General features: G+C 36.4%; 2 protein-coding genes across 4 annotated transcripts in view; both read left to right on the plus strand.

The window, feature by feature from the left end:
* The first annotated feature begins 1,300 nt into the window (after window positions 1-1,300).
* On the plus strand, window positions 1,301-21,758 carry API5 (apoptosis inhibitor 5). The gene is made up of 15 exons (XM_058161700.1): window positions 1,301-1,517; window positions 4,138-4,299; window positions 4,712-4,805; window positions 5,544-5,609; window positions 6,215-6,366; window positions 8,593-8,799; window positions 10,483-10,587; window positions 11,004-11,093; window positions 12,615-12,796; window positions 14,966-15,059; window positions 15,944-16,000; window positions 16,292-16,368; window positions 17,690-17,826; window positions 19,765-20,457; window positions 20,582-21,758. The coding sequence occupies exons 1-14, from the start codon at window positions 1,449-1,451 to the stop codon at window positions 19,842-19,844; spliced, it is 1,572 nt and encodes a 523-aa protein (XP_058017683.1). The 5' UTR covers window positions 1,301-1,448; the 3' UTR covers window positions 19,845-20,457; window positions 20,582-21,758.
* Window positions 21,759-23,791: 2,033 nt separating this feature from the next.
* TTC17 (tetratricopeptide repeat domain 17) overlaps window positions 23,792-26,444 on the plus strand; it is a 63,148-nt gene continuing 60,495 nt past the window's right edge. For 2 of the 3 annotated variants that reach the window (XM_058161697.1, XM_058161698.1), the window contains exon 1: window positions 23,795-24,010. In XM_058161697.1, coding sequence (XP_058017680.1) covers window positions 23,846-24,010 — 165 coding nt within the window. In that variant the 5' untranslated portion in view covers window positions 23,795-23,845. Of the gene's footprint in view, window positions 24,011-26,444 lie in introns of all 3 variants that reach the window. The other variant, XM_058161699.1, reaches the window with a different exon arrangement.

A 26,444-nucleotide genomic window follows, 5' to 3' on the forward strand; every position in this document is an offset into this window, starting at 1 on the left:
GGTCTTTTTGTCTCTGCTGCGCATGTGCACACGTGCACATATCCAAGCATGTGCATGTCTGTGCATGTGTGCTCATGTCTGTCCATGCACACGTATGTGCACACGCACAACTTTCAGTTTAGGCATGCACACGGTTTGGGTACTCTGTGTCTAAAAGGCTCGCCATCACTGCCCTATACTCTTTCAAATAGGTAGCTGTCCAGTCTCTTCTTAAACACTTCCAATGATAAAGCACCTACAACTTCTGAAGGCAAGCTGTTCTATTGATTAATTGATCTCAGTGTTAGAAAGTTTCTCCTTAATTCCAAGTTGCTTTTCTCCTTAATTAGTTTCCAATTATTGTTTCTAGTATTGCCTCCTGGTGCTTTGGAAAATAAGTTGACCCCCTTTTCTTTGTAGCAGCCCCTCAAATACAGGAATACTATCATGTCACCCCTAGTCTTTGTATCAAACATCTTGGGGAAATACATAGCACAGCATTTGTGCACATTGTCATTACTCTGACACACTTTTTATTGCAAACACCAGTTATCTGTTTTCTGACCATCAACACAGCTGACAAAGAACACAGACACAGGTAAATAATATAAACAACAATACATTTATTACAACTGTACAAGAATCAAACTTATGCTAAAGTTTTTGATCATAGATGATTCTATGATTGGGGTAACCAGAGCAAAAGAGACTTCCTCCTAGCGTTATTATGGCAGGGTCCGTTTAAAAATAGACCATTAAAAAGAGATAAAAGAGCAAGAGAGACAATTCACCCAAAATGCAAACCGGGAACTTAACCCCCTTATAAAAAACTCAGTACCTTAGCATAAATAGCGAAATGTGTAGAAAGACACTATAACAATGTTTTCAAAAACATCCAGAAAGGAGGACTTAGGGTTTTCTTGACTTCCCGTTTTAGCCTTCTTGGTGGAGAAGGAAATAATGCAGAGCGATCTCTATGTGCATAAACTGTAAAGTGTAAAAAAAAAAAATCTAAATTACGACGTGTATAAAATGAACAACGGCTCGGCTTCCAGCTTTTAACGCGAGTTTTTTAGGGCTCCTGTTGGAGTCCGACAACGAGTAAAGCTATTGTCTGCAAACCCATCCCCGGCCATCCGCGATCACCCGCGTTAATCTAAAAGAGTAAAGAGGTATCACGTGTCTCGCTCCCGAACGACGACGTCCCCTTGGTGACGTCACTCGCGCAGCCGCCAGCCAGCGGCACGGCTGCATTGTCACCTCCTCCACGATAGGGGCCGCTGTCGGACAGGATGCGGAAAGCCTTGGCCCCCGGATGTTGCGTAGCTGTTGCGCGGCCTGGCTTGGCGGTATCGCTGGCTCGGGTTTGCGGTGTGGAGGAGGGAGGGTGGTTGTGTTCGCCGCTGCAGCGAAGGGCGTCGGGGGTAAGAAGGGTGGCCGGCCGGAGGAGCAGACGCCGAGGAGGCACGATGCCCACCGTGGAGGAGCTCTACCGTAATTACGGCATCCTAGCCGACGCTAAAGATACCGCTCCGGAGGTGGGACGCGACTGGGGTTTTGTTTTTGAGGGGGGTTTTTTGCCCCTGGCCTAGCGGGGCAGAGAAGGAAAGGGAAGCCCCTCGGCTCTCCTTTTAGATGCGGGAGAGAGAGTTGGGTTCGGATGGAAGCGTCGCCTCGGCCACCGCGGCGCGAAGGAGCCCGTAGGCCGACCGAAGTCTCCGAATGCCGGGGATTAATGTCCTTCTCCCTGTTCGTTTTGTTTACCCCAAACGAGCTTTCATTGCTAGTTTACGAAGGCGAGCGCCTTTGGAGGCTTATTCCCAAGGGAGGGGAGGGGAAGCTGTTCTCGTTTCTCCCGCGCGCTGTGCCGGATGGTTAGGATTTAACTTAATAAATAAACAGCAGACGCTGCCCAGTTTTGCATAAACAATGATTGGCGGACCCTAAAATCCTCTTCCCTCTCTCTCCCCCTCCCCATAAGAAATTTGGGGTCTCCGTCTTGAAGAGGTACTCTTCGGCCGACTCCCCAGAGGTTAAAAAACAAAGCGGTTGGCTTCTGAAGTGCTCTTACTTCACTCCGCCAACTGGAAGGCTTTATAGACGGGATCCTGTGAAAATCGACTTTAAAATGTCCCTTTTGTACCCTATGACTATCATTAAGTGTTGTACCTTACGATTCTTGATGAACGTATCTTTTCTTTTCTTTTATTTATTTATTTATTTATTTTGTCACATCATCATACAAAAAGATTATATAGTATATAACCATATAAACATATATAGGAAGAAGAAAAGAAAAACAATAGGACAGGAACGGTAGGCACGTTTGTGCGCTTATGCACGCCCCTTATGGTCCTCTTAGGAATGGGGTGAGGTCAATAGTAGAAAGTTTTTGGTTAAAGCTTTTAGGATTATGGGAAGAGACCACAGAGTCAGGTAAAGTATTTTATGTACACTGAGAGCAAATGCATCAAGACACATTCCTTATGTGTCCAATCACACTTGGCCAATAAAAAATTCTTTTCAATTCTGTGAAAATTGACTTTAAAATGTCCCTTTAAGTTCTGTGGGATTTTCTTTAGGCTGTGGTTTGTTTTGATCTTTTCTAAGAGTTGGGAAGTAGCAATGCCTTGGCAGCATGGATCATTTCATTGAGAATTTATACAGACCTGCTTTTTCCTAGGAAATGATCACCTGTGTAATAATAAAGTATACCTCTATATTTCAGTAAATTTCAATATTTACCTTTCTGCATGGTAATTAAAGACAGGGTAGAAAGTTGAGTGCTTTTTCTGTTGTGGTGGATAATGTAAAATGGCATTTTTTTTAAAAAGTGCTCATTCTTTTCCTTTGAAACATTTTCTTAAAATACATTGGGAGATGATCAGGTGTCGTATTTAAAAAAATCTGCCTCAAGAAATATTCAAGGCTCCTTTTCTGTCTGGCAGGTTCTTATACCATTGTTGTATAAAATATGTGTATTTTTTCCTTCAGAAAAAAAGCACTTGGTTACCCTTTTTGTACTGCAATTAGGTGAAGCCTGTAATTTACAATTTCTAGAGAAGAGGATGAGTACGTTGCAACAAAAATGGTGTGAAAGAATCTAATATTGTCTTTAAGGAGTTACAGGCACACTGATTATGTAGCATATATTATATAAACATTTTCTATATTAGATATGCCTCATAGGATACAACATAAATCCTGTTTTTCTGTATTTCATTTAGTCTTGTACTGAAATATTCAGCATATTGGAAAGGAAAATTGTATAAGTAGTGCATTTACATGGTAAGAAGACTAGATCCCCGCCCTGCACATTTAAAATGAATTGGCCTCTTTAGATTTTCTGAAAATATAGCAACTATGTTTTGTGTATATCTTCCCTTTTGGAAGAGACCGTATTCTTACCTTCAGGATCATTGGCCTTTCGGGTGAATACAATATAGAATATTTTTTAAAAACATAGAACCTACTAAGTAGACAAAATATGGTTAGGTACACAGACATCACAACTGTTGGTATCTCCTTAATTAAAGCAACAGGATCCAAGGAGAAGATGAAAGTTCTTTAAGAATTTGCCAGTGCAATATTAATTTCCATGTCTATGCTGAATCACATTTGGATGACTGCACAGCCCTAGTGTTAAAATACTTTCAGTCCTTTAACAGATTAAGCTTAGTGTTCAAAAGCCAAAATACATTAAGAATTGCAACAGCTATAAAAGATGCTTAGTCTTGTGAACTTAACTGGCCATTCTGAACTGTAAAAAGGCAGCAGACATTTTCTGGTTGCTTGGTACATATGGAGGATGATAAAAACAGTGCTTGTGGAAAGATTGAAGTAAATTGTTTCCATATGTATATTATTTCATAGGCTAACACTTTAATATGCTAGCAGGAATGGGAGCTAGCATATTTCACCTTTTGAGTACACTATCAAAAACCATGTGTAGCAGTAGAGCACTCAATCATTATAAAATATGATACTTTCAAAGTAGTATGTCTCTGCTATGGTAAATGTTTAGTCAGAAATGATGGAATAATCTATGAATTGTTAATAGATAATTTGCTTATGAGAAATTTTTCAGGCAAATGTAATTTTAATTTTTCATTGCTTACTTAAAGCTCTGCATTCTTAGAATTCTCTCTTCTTTTCTAGCACAAGGATGCTTATCAAGTTATCTTGGATGGTGTCAAAGGGGGTGCTAAGGAGAAGAGACTAGCAGCACAGTTTATTCCAAAGTTCTTCAAACATTTCCCTGAGCTGGCAGATTCTGCTATAAATGCTCAGTTAGATCTTTGTGAAGATGAAGATGTTTCAGTAAGTGCCTTTTTCTTTACAAAAGGGAAAATGCTAAAGTACCTGAAAATTGCATTAACAATACATTTTATGTGCCTATTTTGCCCATTCTCTGCAAGCACTTGCAAAATCTTTTTGGGTTATGGTGTAACTATTAAGATTGTTAATAATAGTACAGGGAATGGACTATTATTATGGATAGTCCATTCCCTGTACTATTATTTCTGCTATTTTGCACAATTAAAATATATACAAAAGTTGCTGAATTACATTGTAAATCTACTAATAATTAGTGTTGATTCATTAAAATCCTAAATATTGTTCATGATGGATTTTATATTGTGATGATCCTGATGCCGAATCTTTTGTAATTGAACAAATATTATACAGTTGTTCCATGTGTGTGTGATTTTTTTGTTGTTGTTGTTTATAGATCCGGCGCCAGGCAATCAAAGAATTACCTCAGTTTGCTATGGGTGATAACCTCCCTAGGGTAGCAGACATACTTACCCAGCTTCTGCAATCAGGTGAGACAGATTATTGTATTAGTTTTAATAAAAGGCATGGTTAAATATTCATTGCTATATCTTTCTTACTGTTTTCTCATCAGAAGTTGTAATATTATATTTTTGAAGAATTTCTCTTTATTCTCGTTATTTTTCACATTATTCCTGAGTATTATATTTTCCCATTGAAAATACGATATGAGTAAGGGATGTTGTGAACTAAAAGATACATGCTAATTTTGAGTCCTTATTAGCACTGCTAACACTACATAATGCAGAAGAAACATTTGGATAGAAGACACTTTGCGGCTTCTAATTCTTTCTTAGGTATTACCTATATAATTTTGTGGTCACTAAAAGTCAACATTAACTTAATAGCATATAACCAGTTGGGAAATTGTGCTTTAGATACTGTTTCTGAAGTGCACCACAAAAGCTAAAAACTGGCATTGATACCTGCCTCCAAGTTAGTTTTATGTTCATGTCTGGTGCAAAATGAACCTTTTTCTTTTGTTCTTACTGCGGTCATATACTTACATACTTGGTATATATCTGTACATGTGTACAGATATATATTTATTGTAAATATTTAGCCAGAATCATTTTTCTCTGAATTTTATATTTTTATTGTCGTCGTTTCTTTGTAAGGGTTTTGCCTGGAACAGTTTATTGTGTGAAATTCTTTATTTCCTGAATTTCCAGTATTTGGCACTATCTAGCTTAAAAAAATTGCTGATCCTTTGTTTTCTCTATTTTTAGATGATTCTGCAGAATTCAACTTGGTTAACAATGCTTTGCTTAGTATATTTAAGATGGATGCTAAAGGTAAAGGATGTGTTTTATACTAAAATAGTTTGTTATCTTTTTAAATATTTTGAAATAAAATGAAGGATTGAGTGTACTTTGTCGCCCAAAATAGAATAATAATCAGAAGAAAAGATGTTATGGCAACAATAACAAAATTACTTGCAAGGAAAAGAGTTCAGTGCTTGCACTGTGATAGTTATTTAGAAATATAATACAGATCAGTTAGAAAGTTACAAAAATCTTAAAGCTATATTTTCTATATTATTTCAACGTACATATAATGTAAGTATAAATAATGGATTGCATCCAATTGGTATGTCTTGGCAATATTTATTTATTTAAAATATTTGTATGAGTGCCCACTTCAACAAAGGTGACTCAGGTGTTTACAAGAAAAGTCAACAAAATTGTTCTATTTCTACCTTACTCCCCTTTTAGAATCTGCTGAGCAGATTTAGAATAAAAGTGATGGGGCTGGGAGAGCAGTTTAAAAAGGAGAAGCTTGCAAGGAGAGAACTCAAGTGCCCTTTGATATTGTTGGATGTAGCCGTAAATGTTTAACGAAAAGATCAGTTCCTTTCAGTTATAAACAGACGAATGAGTGTCTTTTATCATTGTTTTAGGAACACTTGGTGGTTTATTCAGTCAGATTCTTCAGGGAGAGGATATTGTGCGAGAAAGAGCCATTAAATTCCTCTCTACAAAACTCAAAACACTGCCTGAAGACGTGCTAACAAAAGAAGTTGAGGAGCTAATACTGACAGAATCAAAGAAGGTGGATATATTGTTAAATGATTGCAAAGATTTTATAAACAGCATGAACTATTGTACTACATTTTGAGTAGAAAACTATTTTGCTTAACTATAGCCATTCTCAAAAACAAGTTCGTGTTAATAATGATATTTTGGCATTGGTAAAGAAATATTTTCCTTTCTGGATTATGACTCCCTGCGTTTAGTTACTCAAGACCTTGGTCATCTCTCATCTAGACTATTGCAATGTTCTTTACATGGGGCTACCCTTGAAATCCATTCAGAAGCTTCAGCTGGTGCAAAATAGGGCAGTGAGAGTAGTTTTGGCGGGCCCTAGATTGGTCCACATTACACTTCTGCTCCATGAGCTTAACTATCAGTCTGCTTCTGAGTGCATTTCAAGGTGTTGGTTATGACCTTTAAAGGCCTTAATGGCAAAGATCCAGATTACATGATGAACCACATCCTGCTGTGACAAGCCAGGCTTTGTGCCAACAGAAAGGTCCTACAGTCCTAAGCGTCAAAGAATTCTTGACTGTCAGGATCCAGAAGCAGCGCCTTCTCTGCTGCAGCACCCACCCTTTGGAATATCTTCCCTTGTAAGGCAGAGATGGGGAACTATGGCCCCTTTACGACTTGTGAACTTCCAGAATTCCTGAGCCAGCACCTTCCTATCCTTCCACAAGAGCCTAAAGATTGCCAATTGCCCTGGGGACCAAATGGGGGATTTCTCACGCTGGCGGTATCTGCTGGATTGATGGCAGATTCCAACTCTCCCCCCCCCCCTTTGTTCTCTGCTCTCCACCCATCTATCTTTTTATTTTCATAATCATGTATTCTCGTGTTCTTTTACACTGTTTATTTTATTCTATTATTTCTGATAATGTTTCTTTCATTCCTTCTCTTTTATTGTTGTAAGCTGCCTAGAATAGCCCCACAGCAAGATAGGTAGCAAATAAATTTAACAAATAAATGTAGCATGCATGGTGTGATATTTAAAAAACTTTGGGTACAATGTAGGTGATCAGATTTTTTTTTCCAATGGAATAAGCTTTCTGTTCTTTTGGTTTACCTTGAAGTTTCCATATGAAATTCCATTGTTGCAGAATAGCATAATACAACCTAGTCAAGCTGAAGTTGATGATTTTACCACATCAAAGTTGATATGTATGCTATGTTATCTAAAACTAATTTCAAACTATTTCAAAATAAGACCTGACAAGTTTTTCTTACTGGTATTATAATTATACTTATTATAAGTATAAGTTATAAGATAGAATTGCATGACTGCTCACACACACACACACACACATATATATAAGTACCCATTCTGATGTGCAAAACATTTCAATTTCATTATCCCCATTTTGTTGAATAACACTCCAGATCTTGTTCTTATTGTAGCAAGAACATTGAGAGTCAAAACAAAACCATTCTGACGTCAGAACACTTTCAATAAGATGAAAATGACCTATTACAAGCTCTTAAGGTTTAGAATTGGAAATATGTTGGTACATTCTAGTTATTATAGTTTGTCTAGCATTAGTTCCCATCTTAACGGTATTACAGATTTCACATTGAGATCATTGTGTCAATATTTTTTTTCTTTTTCTGTTTTGCTTAACATCTAATCTGAAAAAGAATTCCTTGAATTTGTATGTTACTTTTGTGAGAGCCTTAAGCTCTCATAGGATCCTACATTCCTGTACCCAATAATTCATGTGAGATTAATAGAGTTCTTTGTAATACTCACACATTTTTCTCAGTTTGGCTCCATGCAATTTTGAATCTAGTTGATTCTCTTGATCATTAGCCTCTCATTGGAGGACAAAGTTGTTTTAGTTGATCCTAATAAAAATACTATTATCCTAATTTAATACTACTGTTAAACAGTACAACAGTAGAATTACCTGCCTTAAGATAAGAACGTTGCTTGTGTACAGTATCTTTTGCAAATTGCTTTCTCATGTTTTAATGATACTACTATTACCTGTAACCACTGTAATCAGACATTCAGTATGATATAACAAATAAGAATATAATTAAAATCTTCGCTTAGTTATTGAATGAACTTGGAAGAAATTAACATATTATGCAAGAATACTATTAGGCTAAATGAGCAGCTATTTAAGTACTGCGTACATTGCAAGTAATTACAAAATCACTTATGGGGTAAAGAAAAGAAATGTGCAAATTTTCCCTTTCAAGTGCTATGTCCTTTATAACCTGCTTTCTTGCATTTCTTCAGGTGCTTGAGGATGTGACAGGGGAGGAGTTTGTCTTATTCATGAAGATACTATCTGGCTTAAAAAGTCTTCAGACAGTAAGTGGGAGGCAACAACTAGTTGAACTAGTAGCTGAACAGGCTGACCTTGAACAAACCTTCAATCCATCAGACCCTGATTGTGTGGACAGACTCTTGCAGTGCACACGCCAAGCAGTTCCACTGTTTTCTGTAAGTATTCATGTTAAGGAATGTTGCATCTTTTGTGCCAAGTCTCAAAAAAACGTAACTGGCATGGTTGGAGTGAATGCGGGTAATCCTCACTTCACAACCATTCGTGCATTGGCTTTTCAAAGTTACAACCATTCCTCAATGTTGTGACTGCCACAGCATCCCAGTGGTCACCATTTGGGTCCCTAGCAACTTGCTTGCAATTACAACAATCATAGCCTTCCACTGTCACATGATGGCATTTGCAACCTTCACTGCCAGCTTCTAATAAGCAAAGTCAATGGAAAAGGCAGCAGGAGGTCACAAATGGCAATCATGTAATGTGCATAACAACTATGTGTGGTTCGTTTAACGACAGCAACCATAACTCTTAACTTAGTGTGACCACATCATGTCATGCTTTGCGGCCACATATCTTAGAGACAGAAAAAATGTTAAGTAGGGACTATCTGTATTCTATAATGCAGGACACAGCTATGTATACATTTCTTTTGAAAATCATTTTTATCTTGATTTTGAACTCTTACTCCCCACCACTAATCCAAAGGGCTGACAGTAGAGAAACAATAACAAAAATTCAATCACAGTGCATTAAATAAGGATTTGTCACTGAAAGTTGTAAAAGGATACATGGGTACAAATCACTTCTCTACTAAGTGGAAAAATATAATCCGTAAACAAGAATAAAAGATTCAAACTAGATAAGATTGAAGAAGAACAAATAATAACTTCTGAAATGTCCATGACAGTAATTACCTTCTACTCTTGTGGCTACAGAACAGTAATTCTGTAATATAGTAGCAATTCTCCCAGATGAATAATGCTAAAATGGAACACTGCAGGTGGCCGTAAATGTGACCTGGTTGGCAAGCGCCCAAAATTCAGTTTTGAGCGTGGAGGGGAATGGCCATCAGAATTTGGAATCCGGCTCATAAGTACCCACAGTATGCGAGGAATGCATTCCCATCGAAAAAGCTAAATGTATCATACCGTAATATACCTATTCTTATAAATATTTCCGAGAGGGAGAGTCATATTGATAGTGTTGCTGAAAAGTCTTAATACTAAATATTTGCATATTACTAACTCTTAGAATGTGCTTACCTATATTACTCTGCTTCCTCTTACATACAGTATTTAGATGCATTTTATTAATTGTACTTGAACTAAAATGATTTATTCTACAGTATTTTTTATTAAAAATAGTTTCAATTAAATTCCTTACGGTTTTATGGCATGTAGCATACAACAGCTAAAAAAAAATTGATACATTCTTTTCTTTAAAGTTCAATTTCCAACTTCAAAATATCCTTTTTTCTTTATACTGGTCATTTTTTACTTTATCAGAGTTTGAATTTTATTATAGATCTGTTATTCAGTTTTATAGATTAAAATGAATGAAATGTCAGCCAGCAATTAGCAAAATACTAATTTGCTTGAGTATGAATAAGTAGTTTACTTGCGGGTGATTTTTGCCTAGAGGGGTGATTAATTGCAATAGTGTTACAACTGTGCATAAAGAGCACTGTGTGAAAATGAGTTTCCCAAATGATGAAGTTAATTCATTCATCTCAAAAAATAAGGCCAGGCTTACCTGGTAATAGAGAATTGTAAACCATATTGATACATTTTTCCCAATGCTAATAATCTTACAGTAATAATTGCTGTTCTTATTTACCACAGAAAAATGTTCACTCTACAAGATTTGTGACTTACTTCTGTGAGCATGTGCTGCCAAATTTGAGTTCTCTGACCACTCCAGTTGAAGGCCTTGATATCCAATTAGAGGTAAGCTAATCTGAATATATCTAACATGGCTAGAATTACAGTTATTCAGTGTATATATGAAACAAAGAAATATATCATTAATAGTAACAAATGCCTTTTAAAGTTTTATTATCTTCAAAATCTTTCTAATAATAATATAAAATTCCATTTTATTTAGTACATTGCAGTGCAAAAATAAAAAGCAAATTACTTCTTCCTAAGGTTTTCAGTCTAGAATAATCTATAGTATAGTGCATTCAGTAAGGAGGCATATTTTTTTAACAAATCAGTGTTTTTATCAGTTTCACTTATTTATGTCATAATCAAGTGAGCAGGATACGTTTTTCAGGTCTACTTCTGTTTAACATCATCATCATACAAAGTTATAAATATTCATTTTTACTTCATTTTCTAAAGATAGAATTTATCTTTTTTAGGTACTAAAATTACTTGCTGAGATGAGTTCCTTTTGTGGGGACATGGAAAAGTTAGAATCAAATCTAAAGAAACTTTTTGATAAATTACTGGTAAGTGTATTCATAATCTTAGAAACATTGTAAATGTTCATAATTAAACTTAAATTTCTGATTGTTATTCCAAAGGTGCTTTTTTCAAGAGGCAACTGGACTTTCTGGTTGTTTTTTGTTTTTATTTTTGTTTTTTGTTTTGTTTTTAAAGATTGGAGATAGATGATAGCCTCTTTAACCCCTCTTATTTTGGACAGAGAGGATGCTAGTTTGAAAGAGGGGTTAAAGAAGCCATCTATGTCAAAATTGATCAGCCCTTTCTCAACAGAGGGGGGGGGGATATGACATATATCTCCAATCTATAACACAGTCCTTTCAACAGTTCCAAGAAAGCTCCACATCAATTTGTACCACTCAGGTGACCCTGATGACACACAGAAACCTCCAGGTGACCTTAATGCTCCCTAAAAGAATGCAAATGTCTTGCTGTCTGCGAATATAAATCCTTCCATTCCCCACCATCCAGTCAGAGCTCATTCTTGGATGAGAAGCGAAATGTCTTCAAAGAAAACCCAAAAAGTCCTCTTGAAAAAAGCACCTTTGAGACAACCATGACCTGGATGACTGAGAATCTCCATAGACATTCTGATTGTTATATAAACATTTCAGGAATTAAAACATTCCTGAATGTTTTAAACTGGACAATCCAATTTAAACTGTGTGTGTCATAATAGCTAACTATTTTAGTGGATTAGTTTTATATAAGGTGCGTGTGTTGTGTGTGTGTATAGAATTTGTGTGTATGTATAAAATTATAACTTATAAATGTATAATACATTTATATAAAACAAATATAGAAATGCTAAAACATTCTGAATGTCAGTTCTCTGTGATAGTGCAACATCTAAAAAGTAAATGGTTGGCAGTTTGTAGGACTTACTTTTATATTAAAGGGTAGCAGTCCATGTACTGTCACAATACATGGTGACCAAAGTATTGATTCTGTTAGTCACTTCTACTACAGAGTCAGAATTTTAAATGCCTTTAAAAATATATACATACATATATGTTGTTATATAAATAACAAGAAATGAGGATTAAAGCAATTTTCAGAAATTGGAAAGTAGAAAATTGCATATGAAATATAAAAGAATTGAAAAACTTCCAATTCTTAATCAGACGAGTAGGGAAGACCAATAAACTACTAGGAAAAATGCTGCCAGTTATTGTACAAGGATAATGGAATGAAATTTTTTATTACCATAGCAATCTTATTTGTAGATACTTGTTTAAAGGAACATTCAAATGGAATCCAGAGTGTTGTTCTTTTGACCAGTGCTATTCTCCCAGTAGAATTAAACCCCTCATGCATTTGTGTACCCAGAAATCTGCTTTTTTGAATTTTTTGTGTTCTTGGGTGGGAAAACAATAGAAAGCTCAATTTATAACTGAAAATGTCATTTACCGGTATATTCTAAAATGTTGGAAATAGCTCATTGTATATAATTTCTAAGAATTTGAAATACATGCGAACTGTTAGCTGAAAATAAATATTATATGACTTGTATTTCTATTTCTCAGGAATACATGCCACTTCCTCCAGAAGAAGCAGAGAATGGGGAGAATGCAGGCAATGAAGAGCCTAAGCTACAGTTTAGCTATGTGGAATGCTTGTTATATAGCTTTCATCAACTAGGACGAAAACTTACAGATTTCCTAACAGCAAAGTTGAACACAGATAAAGTGAAAGACTTTAAAATCAGGTAGTACTATGCAGCCTTTATTAGAATGAAAATAATACATCTAGGTTAGAAATATGAAGTATTTTTCTGTGCTACAGACAAATTATTCGTATTCATAAAAGAATGGTCAAAATATGTGAAAGGGAAAGATAAAAAGAGAAGTTTTCTGTGCCACAATAAATACAGTATATAGCCCGGAACTACAAATTACAATTTTAGATGTAATTGGTTTAATTGTGTCTTCTGAAGAATCAATCTTGTGATTTTACCTGTGAAGAAATGCTATTGAATTCTGAGAGAAAATTAATGTGATTGTGGTTAAAATTATTCCAGTAGCCTTTTCGCCACTGTAAGCTTGAGTATTGATTTCATTTATCTCAGAATTAATTATCACACATTCTAGGTTTGGCTTTCTAAACAGCACAGCTGCTGCTAAATATTTGGGTTCTAAATAGTACAAATGAAATACAATTTCTTCTTGTGAAAAAAATACGTTTGTTCTATTTTGCACCCATTAAATAATTAGCAAACTCAAAGCAATGTCCAATAGATTTACTACAAAGTATTGTCTGTAGGTGGTCCCACAATATTTTAAGTCAAAATTGAACTGCAATTTAAAGTTCTGGAATAATGCATGAGGACTGTCTTCCTAAACCTAATGCTGCTTTTATTAACAGCAGACAAAATGAATCTAGTGGACATATAGTGGACTTTTTGGCATAAAGTCTTGACCTTTGTCTCCCTATAAAGAAATTGTAGTCAGCAGGTGAAGATACGATATCAAAGTTGCTATTAGAAAACATTTTTGTAGGTTTCTCAGTGACACTCTTAATTTTTCTGGAATGCTATTATTGCCCGATTACCTTTAGAGTATTATTACTGTCTTAGTGACTTTTTACATTCCAAGTTAAATAGTATGAGTTGTGAATGTAATAATATAATTTATGGGAAAAGCAAAAAGAAAAATCTGGGTTTGCCTCGTCATGGATATAAAAGGCACTTGCACATTCATACTGTTAGTAAGTTAGTAGTCAATTATTTCATTTGATTTATTCTTGTTTTCAATAAATATTCTAATTTAGCTGAATCAGAGCCTGCAAAATAGCTGAGTAGACTGAGACTTTTGCCAGGTGGCAAACTAAGAATATGTTCAGTGTTGAGATTTGTGATTTATTGCCAAGCCATAATCAAGGGAAACTAATGGCTAGTTTCAACTGTTCCTTTCCAGTATTCATCCAGAATTGGATTAGATAAAGACCAAGACTAATAAAAATACTTTATCCAGGTTCCCATGATGATTGCAGCCATTCTTCATTGTCCATCCAGTATGCAGCAAAACTTTAGAATTTCAGAATCAATGCAAAGATATGTCTAGGGCAGGGGTAGTCAACCTTTCTATACCTACCACCCACTTTTGTATCTCTGTTAGTAGTAAAATTTTCTAACTGCCCACCGGTTCCACAGTAATATGCCGTGTATCGTCGTCTGTGCATGCCTCTCGCGCATCGTGGATTGGGTTGGGGGGGAGCGGCACCGGCTACCAGCTCTGCTTGTCTGTTACAGCTGGGTGGTGTGGGGGAAGATGCGCGAGCTATTCTGGGACAAGGCTTTTTTGTTTGCGGTTGTACTATAGTGCCATTTAATTTCACTTATGTAATGTGAACTAAACTTATGCGCGGGCGATACAACTAGTATATTTTCAGAAATTTAAATTGTCACAGGGAATTTTATGAAAACCTAATGAAAATGTTTTTAAATAATGCTATGAATTTTTTTTAAAAAGTCAATTAAATTTAAAAAAAGGAAAGTGCTTCAATATTGGACAAAACCCTACCGCTCACTATGAAAGCTGGAACGCCCACTAGTGGGCGGTAGGGACCGGGTTGACTACCACTGGTCTAGGGTAAAATAATAAGTGACTGCACTATTATTCATAAATTCTTCTTTTCATTGGCCAATTATATTATTGAACAGCATTGGATTATAATAAAACTTGTTTAAAATGTTGCATGCATTTATACCTTTGTACATGTTTCCTACTACTACAAATTTGGTGTTCAGAAGTTTTTCTGCCAGGCAATATAGATTTCTTTTTAGGTCGTCAAGTTTGTTATTCTTTCCTAAGATTAAGAAGGCTATTGGTTTCACCATATAGTCCACAGTTTTATATTAAATGCTTCTGTCTTCTAGATTACAGTATTTTGCTAGAGGACTTCAGGTTTATATCCGACAACTACGTTTGGCACTCCAAGGCAAAACAGGAGAAGCACTAAAGACAGAAGAGGTAAGTCTTTGAAAATTTAGACCTTACATGAATTTAGTTTAATTTCATGTCAGCGTGCAATGTAAAACCTGACAAACACTTATATTTCTTTCAAGTTCTTGAGTTCCTTATTGTTTTATCTGGATCAGGAATTCCAATTTGTAAGCTCATAACAATACAAAAGATATGACGTGTACACCCAATAACAGTGACTTGGTTCATAACACTAGTAATGTGAATTTTTCTGTTTCCAAAAGTACTAGAAAAGTCTCTTCCTGTTAGAGAATCTTCTGCATTATAAGATATATTATAAAGTCTGGTCAAGAACATTGATGCAAATCAGGAGCTTGTCTTTCACTGATAAAAGAGTCACTCAGGATAGCAAGATGGGTGGCATATAAATTAAATAAATAAATGCACAACTGAACTGTGAATTGAACAAAACAGGATAATCAAAGTTAGATACTCATGGATGAGGGAAGGAGGCAATTTTGTTGATTTTACCCTCATAGTATCTGTGAAGAATCTTCAGAGTACAGCAGTGTGTTGTTTACTTAGTTTTATCATTTCAAGAAATTCAATCAATTTCAAGAACTACTATAAAGGTTGTAAATAGCAAGTTTCTTAGCACAGTAATTTTTGTAGCTGTTAGCCATATCTTAATTACATATTAGCTGCAGATTATTAAAATGGTTTGTCAAAGCTTCTGTGAATATGAACGCTTCCAACTAGAATAAAGTATAGTATTCCTATTGACAAATAATTAGTACCTTCAGTGCCAAAAATTGGACTGGGGAAAAGTCAGAGGATATTTCAGTGTTTAAATCATAGGTTTAATTTAATAAATTAAATTAAATAGATTTATTAAATCAATTTAATAAATAGTCCTTTTTTTTTTTTTGCAGAATAAAATTAAAGTGGTTGCACTAAAAATAACAAACAACATCAATGTTTTAATTAAGGTAAGTGTAAATTGTGGGACGAAAATATTGACAAGTCTACTTTGTCATTGCTCTGTTTGAGCAATATGTGAAGCCTGTGTCAAGTATAATGTTTATGTCTCTGAAAACAACACAAGGAGAAAATGAGGTTGTTACATTTTTTTTGAGATGGACACATTTTCATCATTCTGAAATATATGAGACCTTCAGAAATCAGAATTTTTTAAAATGAGACTTTTCTAGAAAAGTTTTTCATAATTCAAGAAATGTGATTTCAGAAAATTCAAAACAAACTTCTCATTTTGCCTCTAGGATCTTTTCCACATTCCTCCTTCATATAAGAGTACAGTTACACTCTCCTGGAAACCTGTACAGAAGTCTGAAGTTGGGTAAGATAACAGTGAATGTTCAAATCTTTTCTTTACAGTCCAGAGAATCTTATTGTCTTTCATTATGCTTTTGATGAGCAGAGAAAAGGACTTACCAAAATATGTTAAATGAACTAACTTTTGTGCAAGATAATCCATCTAATGTGTTGGTGTAACATATGGCTGGCAACTTGTAAATGCAACATTGCAACCCAATGGGAGGGCATCAGGAGGTGTCCTGTGTCTTTGTGGTGTTGCTGGGTAGATAAAAAAGTGTTCAACTTTTTAGGATATGGAGATCTGTAGGAGGCAAATTACCTATTCCCATACTTAAAACTTAAAAAAATCCTGTTGTGACTCCAGCCCCCGAACCTGGCCCCATGCCCAAAAGTGATTCCGAGAGTGAGGGGAAAGGGCCGGTAAGGCTTACCTCAGGAGCACCGATGCCTTTGGCCCAGCTCCAGGAGCCAGAACCAGGACAGTTGGAGGACGTAATGAGGCTGTCACCACCTGATTCCTCCCTTCCTCAGGCTACGCCTTCAGAACCAGCTGATAATAATAATAATAATCGTCAAGCTTGGATTAACCCGCGCTTCAGAAGATTAGAGAGGCCTTCAGAAGATTAGAGAGGCGGCGTCATCAAAGGGAAGGGTGGGGCAGGAGCCCCACCCCACAGGATATATAAGGAGCTTTGGGACTGCTCGCACTCCACGGGGAGCAAAAGATTAGCTTCAAAGAGAGCTGATGTCTTACTCTGCTACTCATTTGTTTGAACTTTGGCAAGTAGCTGCGATTTCTCTGTCAGGACTGATAAGAGCCGTGAATCCACTGGCTGAAGGCCAGCTTGTTACTCCGAAGTGGGGAGGGAGACAGAACAGATCCCTTCAGATTTTGGTCCATTTTTCAAGGGCTTCTGTGGAAAGACTTTGTCTCCCAAAGACAATCTATTCTATTCCAAGGTTTATTTTTTAAAAAGGAAAATAATGCCATTAAAATTTTGCATCATAGAAGAAATATTAATAACAACAGAACAGCCTTTTATTTTAAAGTAAATATGCTACTGTATTGGTTTTACATCTTCTAAAATAATTTTCTTTCCAAAAAAAACTGGTGATGTAGTCACTTTCTCTCAGCCCTAGGAAGGAGGCAATGGCAAACCACTTATGGAACAACCTTGCCAAGAAAACTTCAGGGACTTGTCCAGGCAGTCATAAAAAATCACATATGATTGAACAGAAAAAAATACTTTTTCACTGTCATTGACATATTCCAAAATTGAGCATTAAGAATTTTGAATTTTTACTTGTCTTCTAATTATATTGGTCCTGACTTTTTTTTAAAGGCAAAAACGAGCCAGTGAAGATACATCTTCAGACTTACCAGCAAAAAAGTCCCAAGCTGGCCCCAAAAGAGATGCTAGGCAGATTTATAATCCACCCAGTGGGAAATACAGTAGTAACCTGGGTAATTTTTCATATGGTGAGTATTACAACTTAATACTATTACAATTCTGTCTAATTTGAGAACAGTCTTTCTTCCTTTGTATCCTTTTCAGGATTATGTATGTGTCTTCTTAGCTCTTGAAGGCATTCTAATATTTCATTTTAAATGTTAAAAGTCTAAGACAAGATAATACTACCTATGTATCTGTATTATGTAATTCAGGAAATTATTGGTATAGATAGTCCTCCACTTACAACCAGTTGCTTAGTGACTGTTTGCAGTTACGATGGACCTCTCCAGGGCTACTTATGGTCTTATGAAATTATTTTGATTAGACTAAAAATAGGTTATAGAGAAAATATAAACAATAAGATTACCACAGAGTAAGAACTTACCTTATTCTGTCCATGTAATTGCTATAAAAGAAAATTAGAAGGAACTTATTTAACCTTTTTTCTCTTTTCTTTGGTTTCTGCACTTTTGTCTTTGCTCTTTCTTTTTTCCTCTTTTTATTTTGGTTTTCTGGTATCCTTGGTCTGGTTAACTGTCAGCATTGCACTTCCTATTAAACAACTACATTTAAAAATACTCAACCCAGACCCCATATTTGGGGGGGGGACGGTCTTAACTATTCAGAAAACCCTTTGTAAAATACTATTGTTACTTTAATTTCATACAATGGTATAAGCACAGTTACGATCATTAGTTGACTTCCAGATATGGGAAATTATACTGTTTCAGATTTCAGGATCAGCAGTAGTAGTGAGTAGAATGGTATAGAAACAGCCTAGTCTGAAGCAGAACAGACTAGCTGTTTTTTAGATTGGAGCTAAACTGTTGAACTCAGTAACCATTAATACTGAGTAGAAGCAGCCCAGTTTACTAACTATTACAAACTATTTTTTCCACAACATATTAAAAGTCAAAAATATATATTTAAAAAAATACTCCACCAAGGATAGGTTAATTTTATCAGATTTCTCTAGGAAATCAGGCAGTAAATAGTCCTCAATTTAAAACCACAATTGAGGCCAAAATTTCTGTTGCTAGGCGAGATAGTTGTTAAGTGAGTCTTGCCCCCTTTTATGACCTTTCTTGCCATAGTTGTTAAATCAATCACTGCAGTTAAGTTAGTAACGGTTGTTAAGTGGATCTGACTTCCCCATTGATGTTGCTTGTCAGAAGGTCGCAAAAATTGATCACCTGACCCTGAGACACTAACTGTTGTTCCTAGGAGTCAGTTGCCAAGCATCCGAATTTTGATCATGTAATTATGGGGATGCTGCAACTGTCATGTGAACAACTATCATAAGTCACTTTTTTCAGTGCCGTTGTAACTTCAAACACTAAACTAATCATTGTCAGTTGAAGACTACCTGTACTCAGAGCTGTTGTGATTCTTATTAACTTTATTAGACACTGCTGTGTTCCCCTTACACAAATTGTCCTCATGTAACAACCATAATTGGGGCCTTGAAATGCACCCCTAAACAATACATTGTAAAGCAAAAAAAGCATGTGGCCGTGCCACTTTATAGAATAGAATAGAATTTTATTGGCCAAGTGTGATTGGACACACAAGGAATTTGTCTTGGTGCATATGCTCTCATATACAGTTATACAGTTCCCATTACCGTTTTTAAGCAAATGGCGCATGTGACCACGATTTTCAACTTCCCACTGACTTCCCCATTGACTTAGTGGAAGCTGACAGTGAAGGTTGCAAATGCTCGCTGCAGGGACATCTCAACTTTGAGGACTATTTGTATGTGGCTACGTAAATGAATGTAGCAGTAAGCTGCCCATAGTGCTATTTGTTTTGGATTAAATTGGATATTATTTGAGTTGTTCACTGAGGAAGAGGGATGGTTTCTAAATATGGTATATAAATGAAAAAAATTAGTAATAACTGCTGTTCTATGTCAAACAGTTTAAATGCACTGGGACATAACTTTTTATTTTCTTTTATTTCAGAGCACAGAGGTGGTTTCCGTGGTGGACGAGGAAGAGGATGGGGTGGACGTGGTAATCGCAGTCGTGGAAGAATCTACTGAAAGCATTTCCAAAGCCATTATTGTATGGCTAAAGCATCTTTAAAGTTTGAAGGATTGTCTGTAGGGGGCTACGTTGTCTAAAAGACTTGCCTTCCACAAAAGACTGGTTTAAATGTTCTTACACCTTTGTATGTATGATCTACTTTTCTAATGGACAATAGACTCAGTGAAACAACAACTGTATTTTTGGATGTTTAACAGCTGGTATTTTGAATTTGTGTTTGTTTTTAAAGCGTCTTCAAGATTTATTCAGGAAAAAGCATGGGTGTTCAAGCTGAAGCTGCTTCCGTACAGATGTTACATTCATCTATAAATGTGGCTTATAATACAAAATGGACTCTGTATAATAATAAAATACTAGATAATGGATGGAAATGTTCTAATTGAAATGAATAGGAACTTTTCTTCAAACTGAATCATATTTCCACATCGGAAAGAATTATACTGCAAAAGAGAAGTACTATAAACTGCCAAAGGCATGGTTCGTTGACTGAATTCTACGATTTTAAAAAAGGCAACAAGATAACATGCTGTTATCTTAATCCAATCATTTCTGGAGAAACGTGTTAATTTTAACATCTTGCTCTTCTCCATATATGGTTATACAATGTAGGTGTTGCAAATTGATTTTAAAAAAGGCAACAAGATAACATGCTGTTATCTTAATCCAATCATTTCTGGAGAAACGTGTTAATTTTAACATCTTGCTCTTCTCCATATATGGTTATACAATGTAGGTGTTGCAAATTGATTTTTAAAAGTTCTGTACAAATGTGTCCATGCAGACACAAAAAAGATCCAGTGAAAAATAAAATGCTAGAAATTCAATCCAGGGAAGATGAATCCTGTAGCAAATATTAACGTGGCTAATTAGTAACCTGTCCCTTGTTGAATTGTTTTTTTAGCCTTGAGCAGCTGTTTCTTTTCAAGACAGTTAAATGAGTGTATTTTAAAATAAGTAAAATTACATCAGCTTATTTGTACTTTGGTTTTTAAAAAAACCTTTACAAATATCTTGGTAATTCTTCCAAAATATGCGGTAGACATTTTCAAATCTTTATTTAAAACATTGTACTGTATCAGATGCAATTGCTTCAGTGTTTGACATTTTGAGACTTTTTCTCAGTTTTGTTTTTGGACTGAACATTGTAAGATGCAGATGATGGTATAAATGTTAGAAAGGAGTAAAAACATTAAAATCAATCCAGCTAGAGCTGGATTTAAAGAATTGCAAATTCCTTCTTATCTTAAGACCCGAGCCCATTTTTACCATATTAGAAGGCATAATAGAATCAAATATTTGTACATAGACATTTCTGACAACTTGTAATGTGTATTAGCTAAAATTAGTTTATAAAATGGACAGAGATGCATTTCTTGGTAACTACAGATTTCTTTAGGTTCTAATGGCTCATTCATCCTTTTCTGATATAGAGGTGTTGAGCAAAATGATTCAAGTTAAGGGTCTGCTCTACATTTGTTGTACTCATGTTATAAAGAAAGTGATTTTAAAATTTCCAAGTTGGATTAAAAAAAGGATTCTAATTTGGAGGGGTAATTTGTGTCTCCCATTAAGCTATTGTACTGAAAACTGACCAGTTCAAACCACAAATAGTGGATTAGATTTTGAAACATTTTCTATTCTAATATTGCTTATTTGGACTGTCAGTTTTTAGAAACCTAGCTTTTACGGAAGTTTAACTACTTTTACTACATATAGTTTTGGGAGGGGGCTCTGTTGAGTAATAGGTTGACAATATAGTTCTCGGAAATAATGTGCAAATTGTCAATTAGAAATAGCTCTCATTTTGTGTTAAAAATGCAGTGAATTATTTTGGAGATACCCTTTAACCACTTTTTATTTGTAAAATTTCCTTTATTCTTTTGCAATAAATCCATTTTGTAATTTTGTTAGTGATTTGTGGCTGTTTATTTTTTAATGATACTGATAAAAAGTGCAGAACAAATTATGAAGTCCTTGATCTCTGCATTTTCTGAATAGTATAAACGTTAGCAGTGTTTAGGTTTCTTATGGATATGTGACTATGTAAAAATACAATTTATTCAGAAACAAGCATACCTGGGTGTTTATGCTTTTATTGAATTCTTAAAATAAGACTTTTCACAGTACCTTTCTGAATAAAGCTAGGGAAAATGGCACCTTTAACATAAAGTTATGGTAATTCTTGGAATATTTGTGGGTCTGCAACTGACAACCAGAAGCAACTAATTACTTTCTTCGCACAATCCACCACTTGACAAGCTAGTTAATTTCATGTGTCACAGATGGACCAATAGCGCCTCAACTGGACTTTGTATTTGCCTCCTATAGTCAACCACTAATGTATAATTAGACATCGGAAACAAAAGGGCACGTTGAAAAGTATTTTATTTAAATCTGGCCAATATCTGGCCCGCAATAACTGGTCACGAAGACGAAACTATAAGTACAAAGGAATTAGAACAGAATAGAGCTGGAAGGGACCTTGGAGGTCATCTAGTCCAGCCCCCTGCTCAAGCAACAGACCCTATGCCAAATTTAGACAAGTCTCTTCTTAAAAACCTCAGTGATGGAGCGCCCACGATTTCCACTGGTTAATTGTCCTCAATGTTACTTAACGGGACCGTCTGCTGCCACCGATTGCCTCCCACTGACCTGTGCGCTCTCACAGGGAGGGACTCCTCAGGGTGCCGTCAGCCAGGCAGTGCCGGCTGGCGACACCCAGGGGAAGGGCCTTTTCTGTGGGGGCTCCCACCCTCTGGAACGAACTTCCCCCAGGACTTCGCCAACTTCCTGACCTTCGAACCTTTCGCCACGAGCTTAAGACACATCTATTTATTTGCGCAGGACTGGACTAGAATTTTAAATTTTAAATTTTGTTTTAACGGGGTTTTATTATCTTATTGTAATTTTTTAATATTCGGCCTTCTTTAATAAGTTTTTTACTTGGTGTTTTATTTTGTATTTATATGTATGTTTTTATTAGGCTGTAAACCGCCCTGAGTCCCTTGGGAGATACGGCGGTATAAAAATGCGGTTAAATAAATAAATAAATAAATAAATGTTAGGAAGTTTCTCCTCAGTTCCAGGTTGCTTCTCTCGCTGATTAGTTTCCAACCATTGTTTCTTGTCCTGCCTTCCGGTGCTTTGGAAAATAATTTAATCTCCTTTGTGCAGCCTCGCAAATACTGGAATACTGCTGTCTTGTCGCCCCTAATATTTTTTTTCTTTACACTAGCCAGACCCAAAATCTGCAGCCGTTCTTCATATTTGTTTCGTCTCCAGGAAAGAAAGAACATTCCTACACACACAAATTAAAAAGAGGAACTGGGCAGGCTTCCAGTTTCCAAAACAATTCTTCGGCGCTTTTTTTTTTTCCAAGCAGCTGCCCTATAATCACTCGCAGCAAGTCCGAAACGAGGCCAGCTTCTTTGGCCGAGCCAACAGTGACTGCGCGTTTTCAAGCGCTGCAGGGCAGATGCAACGCCGGAGTAACTTCCCCTTCCCTTCGCCAACAAAAGGGGCGTGGCACCTCGTTCGGCTGACGGCCCCTCGGAGCTTCGGATTGGCTCCTGCCTCCGAGCTGCACGTGGAACCGCAGGACGGGCGACGAAAACAAGCAACAGGCCACGCCTTCTCCCTTAGGGGCAACGCCCACATTCTTTTGCCACATTCTTCCTCCCGCCTCCGTTAGAGATATTTTAAAAAAATATATATCGAAGAGTCGCCTTCCTACCGCCATTCTACCAATTATACAGCACTCGCGCCGGACTTTTTCATCCCCGCATCAAACAGAATGTACCGCTACATCCAGACATGTCCACTCCCCCAATTTCGCGACGTTCGAACTCCTTTTAAAAAAACAAAAGAAAAGAAAACTTCTCTCTCTTCTCCCTATGAGGTAGACAGAGCGATAGAGACAGACGCACCTTCTTCTCCAAAATGGCGACTTGAGCGCTTCCGGTTCCGGGTAAGGCGGGCAAGGCTAAGGTTGTGGAAGATGGCGGTGGTGTCAGCAGGAGCGTCCGGATGGAGTGGCCGAAGGCTGGCGTGCGCCTCCCTGCGCTCGTTCTTCGGCCTCTTTTTGCTGCTGGGCTTGGCGCCTCGTCCAGGCACCGCCACCACGCACTGGGTGGTCACCGAAGACGGCAAGATCCAACAGCAGGTGAGAGAGAGAGGGGTTTTCAGGTCGACGCGAAGAAGGTCCCTGAAATGAAAACATTTCTCCCTTCCTCCTGTTCTTCTCGGGCAGGTGAGAAGAACCGAGGACTGCGCGGTCTTCTAGGCTAGTCGGGTCAGCTTCCCCTCGAGAGTTGCCGCGTAGATAGGTAGGTAAGGGCTGGCTTGTCCCTTAAGAAGGACGGGTGAACCTGAGGAGAGAGTTCGGAAAGTTTTCTCCCTTTGCGATTCGAAATATACCCTCCAAATATATTTTGCCAAATATACTTGGAGGGTATATTTTTTTTCCTCTCTCCCTCCCTCTCTCTCATTTACCTCTCGAAAGAAAGAAGGCTTGCTTAGCTTTTCTGTGAACAGTTTGGCTGGATCCACCAAGTCCGCGGTTTCCCCACACGGGCCAGTGAGAATTCACAAGGGAAGGAGGATGAACTCAACTCGCATCTCCTCTCGCTTCCGTGTGGTGGTCCGAGAATAGGCTGCCCATACGCGTGAAGGTTTTGTTTGGCCATCGAGATATACGGGTGACTCTAATTGGGACAGACAGAGGAAATGAAAACACACAGCTGCCCCCCCCTTCCTTTTTTTTTGTTTTTTGGTAAATGCAAAAGGCTAGAATATTAAGTTTTCCGTGTTAGAAAACTCTGGACCCTTAATAATTTGCTGCTTTTATGTGTGGCATTGTCTGCTTTTAATGATTTTATTTGTTTCAATTGTTTTCCCTTAATTTCATCTTGAGGTAAGCTTTCAAAAGGAAGAAATGGCTAAAGCTAAGTAGTTTTTCTCATATGTACTTGGTACCCACAACTGCCATTTTATTGCTCTTTCAAGTCACCTAAGAACATCTCTGCAGAGTTTTTCAGTCTTCCTTTGCTGAATTAGACTGGCTAATTGCAACTGCAAACCTTTAGTAATTGCAAGCTAACGTTGAAGTGGGGGGTGGCTGGAAACCCATCTAGCAATACTAGATTGCAGTTGCATTTCTGGGAATTTCACTGCTTGCTTCTTATGCATTTTTTTAATTGTTTATTACTTTGCTTAACAGTTTTATTATTTGAAAGCCTTAACCAAAACACGATTTTTAAATGAAAAGACAACTCTGATAGGGGAGAGTAAATTAAACATTACTATATTCTCAGCTGTTCTCCATTTTAATGACAAATTATCCAGGAGAAAAGCTACACTCTTCACATAAAGTTTACATCTCTCTTTTTCCTACCTATATATGGCAATGAGAAGCTGTTGGTGGAGAATAAAGTTTCAAATACTGCTTTCTGTTCTCATTGCAATGAACCAGATGCTGATGTAATTCTAATACAAGCATGACATCTCTTTGCAAAAGCCATTCTAATTCATCACTGCTTTTTTAAAAATCTTATAGGTTCAAGAATAATTTCTATCTGATACATTAATTAGATCGAGCATTGTATTCTCTCAAATTTCCTTTGACTGTTTCATTCAGATGATTCAGTGGGCAGCACTTACCTTTGCCTCTTTCATTCCATTTGCTGTTTAGTATCAGTAAAATTCAGTAAAAGATGGAGATTAATAGAGTTTCAAGAGTACAAAGTCCCATTTTGCCCTACAGGGACAGAACAATATTCTTTGGTGTTTAATGTTTGAATGCACCAAACCAGATTGCTTTGTCATTTTTAAAATAAATTCAATCAATAATAGTGCAGATAATAACCATCAGATAGCATTTGATTCTTAACAAGGAGTGATCTATAACATATATTCTTTATTCCCTAATGTCCTTGTATCTTTTTGTCATACTGCACATGTACTATAGGACTTTTTAAAAGAAATTGAGAAATGTATTTAGAATAGTCTTGTAATGAGTCAATTCTATGACCAATAGCTTTGAAAATTTGTGAAATTACTTAATATAGGAAGCCTTGAAGAGAATTCTATATTTTCTTTTTCTCCTGTGTTTCTATTTTCTCTGTCCACCATCTGTTGTTGTTTTTTTGTCTTAGCTCAGATTCAATAATACAAAAGAATCAATAAAAATTATTCCAGTTCCTATATTAGGAGGTATAAATTAGCTCTTGAATTAATAGAGCTACAGCTGATGTCTAATTCATATTTCATATTAGGTAGCTCACAGCTTAAGAAAAAATTACATTTTAAAAAATGTTGCCTTAATTAATCAGTTTATGCTGGAGAGAATATAAGGGACACAGTCTTTTAGTCCAGATCACTGACTATTTTAGATTTTTCTTTTTACAGTGAAACACACTGATCATTATGGAGAAAACTGCTTCTTCTGAAATTTTAAAAATTGCATTTCATTAAAGAATTACTAGGCGATATACAGTATAAATGCTGATACACATGGATAACTCTATTTCATTGATGCAGATAACTAGATATATAATATAAAAACTAATGCCATTAGATTTTTCTTCATTCTTCACATA

This window comes from Ahaetulla prasina, chromosome 1, assembly GCF_028640845.1.
Source record: "Ahaetulla prasina isolate Xishuangbanna chromosome 1, ASM2864084v1, whole genome shotgun sequence".
Taxonomy (NCBI): Eukaryota; Metazoa; Chordata; class Lepidosauria; order Squamata; family Colubridae; genus Ahaetulla; species Ahaetulla prasina.

Bases quoted from the DNA above. Each gene is read 5' to 3' on its own strand.
- API5 (XM_058161700.1), top strand. From the start codon at position 1,449: ATGCCCACCGTGGAGGAGCTCTACCGTAATTACGGCATCCTAGCCGAC. The intron at 4,300-4,711 runs GTAAGTGCCTTT...TGTTGTTTATAG, and splicing joins GTGAAGATGAAGATGTTTCA to ATCCGGCGCCAGGCAATCAA. The intron at 12,797-14,965 runs GTAGTACTATGC...TCTGTCTTCTAG, and splicing joins GTGAAAGACTTTAAAATCAG to ATTACAGTATTTTGCTAGAG.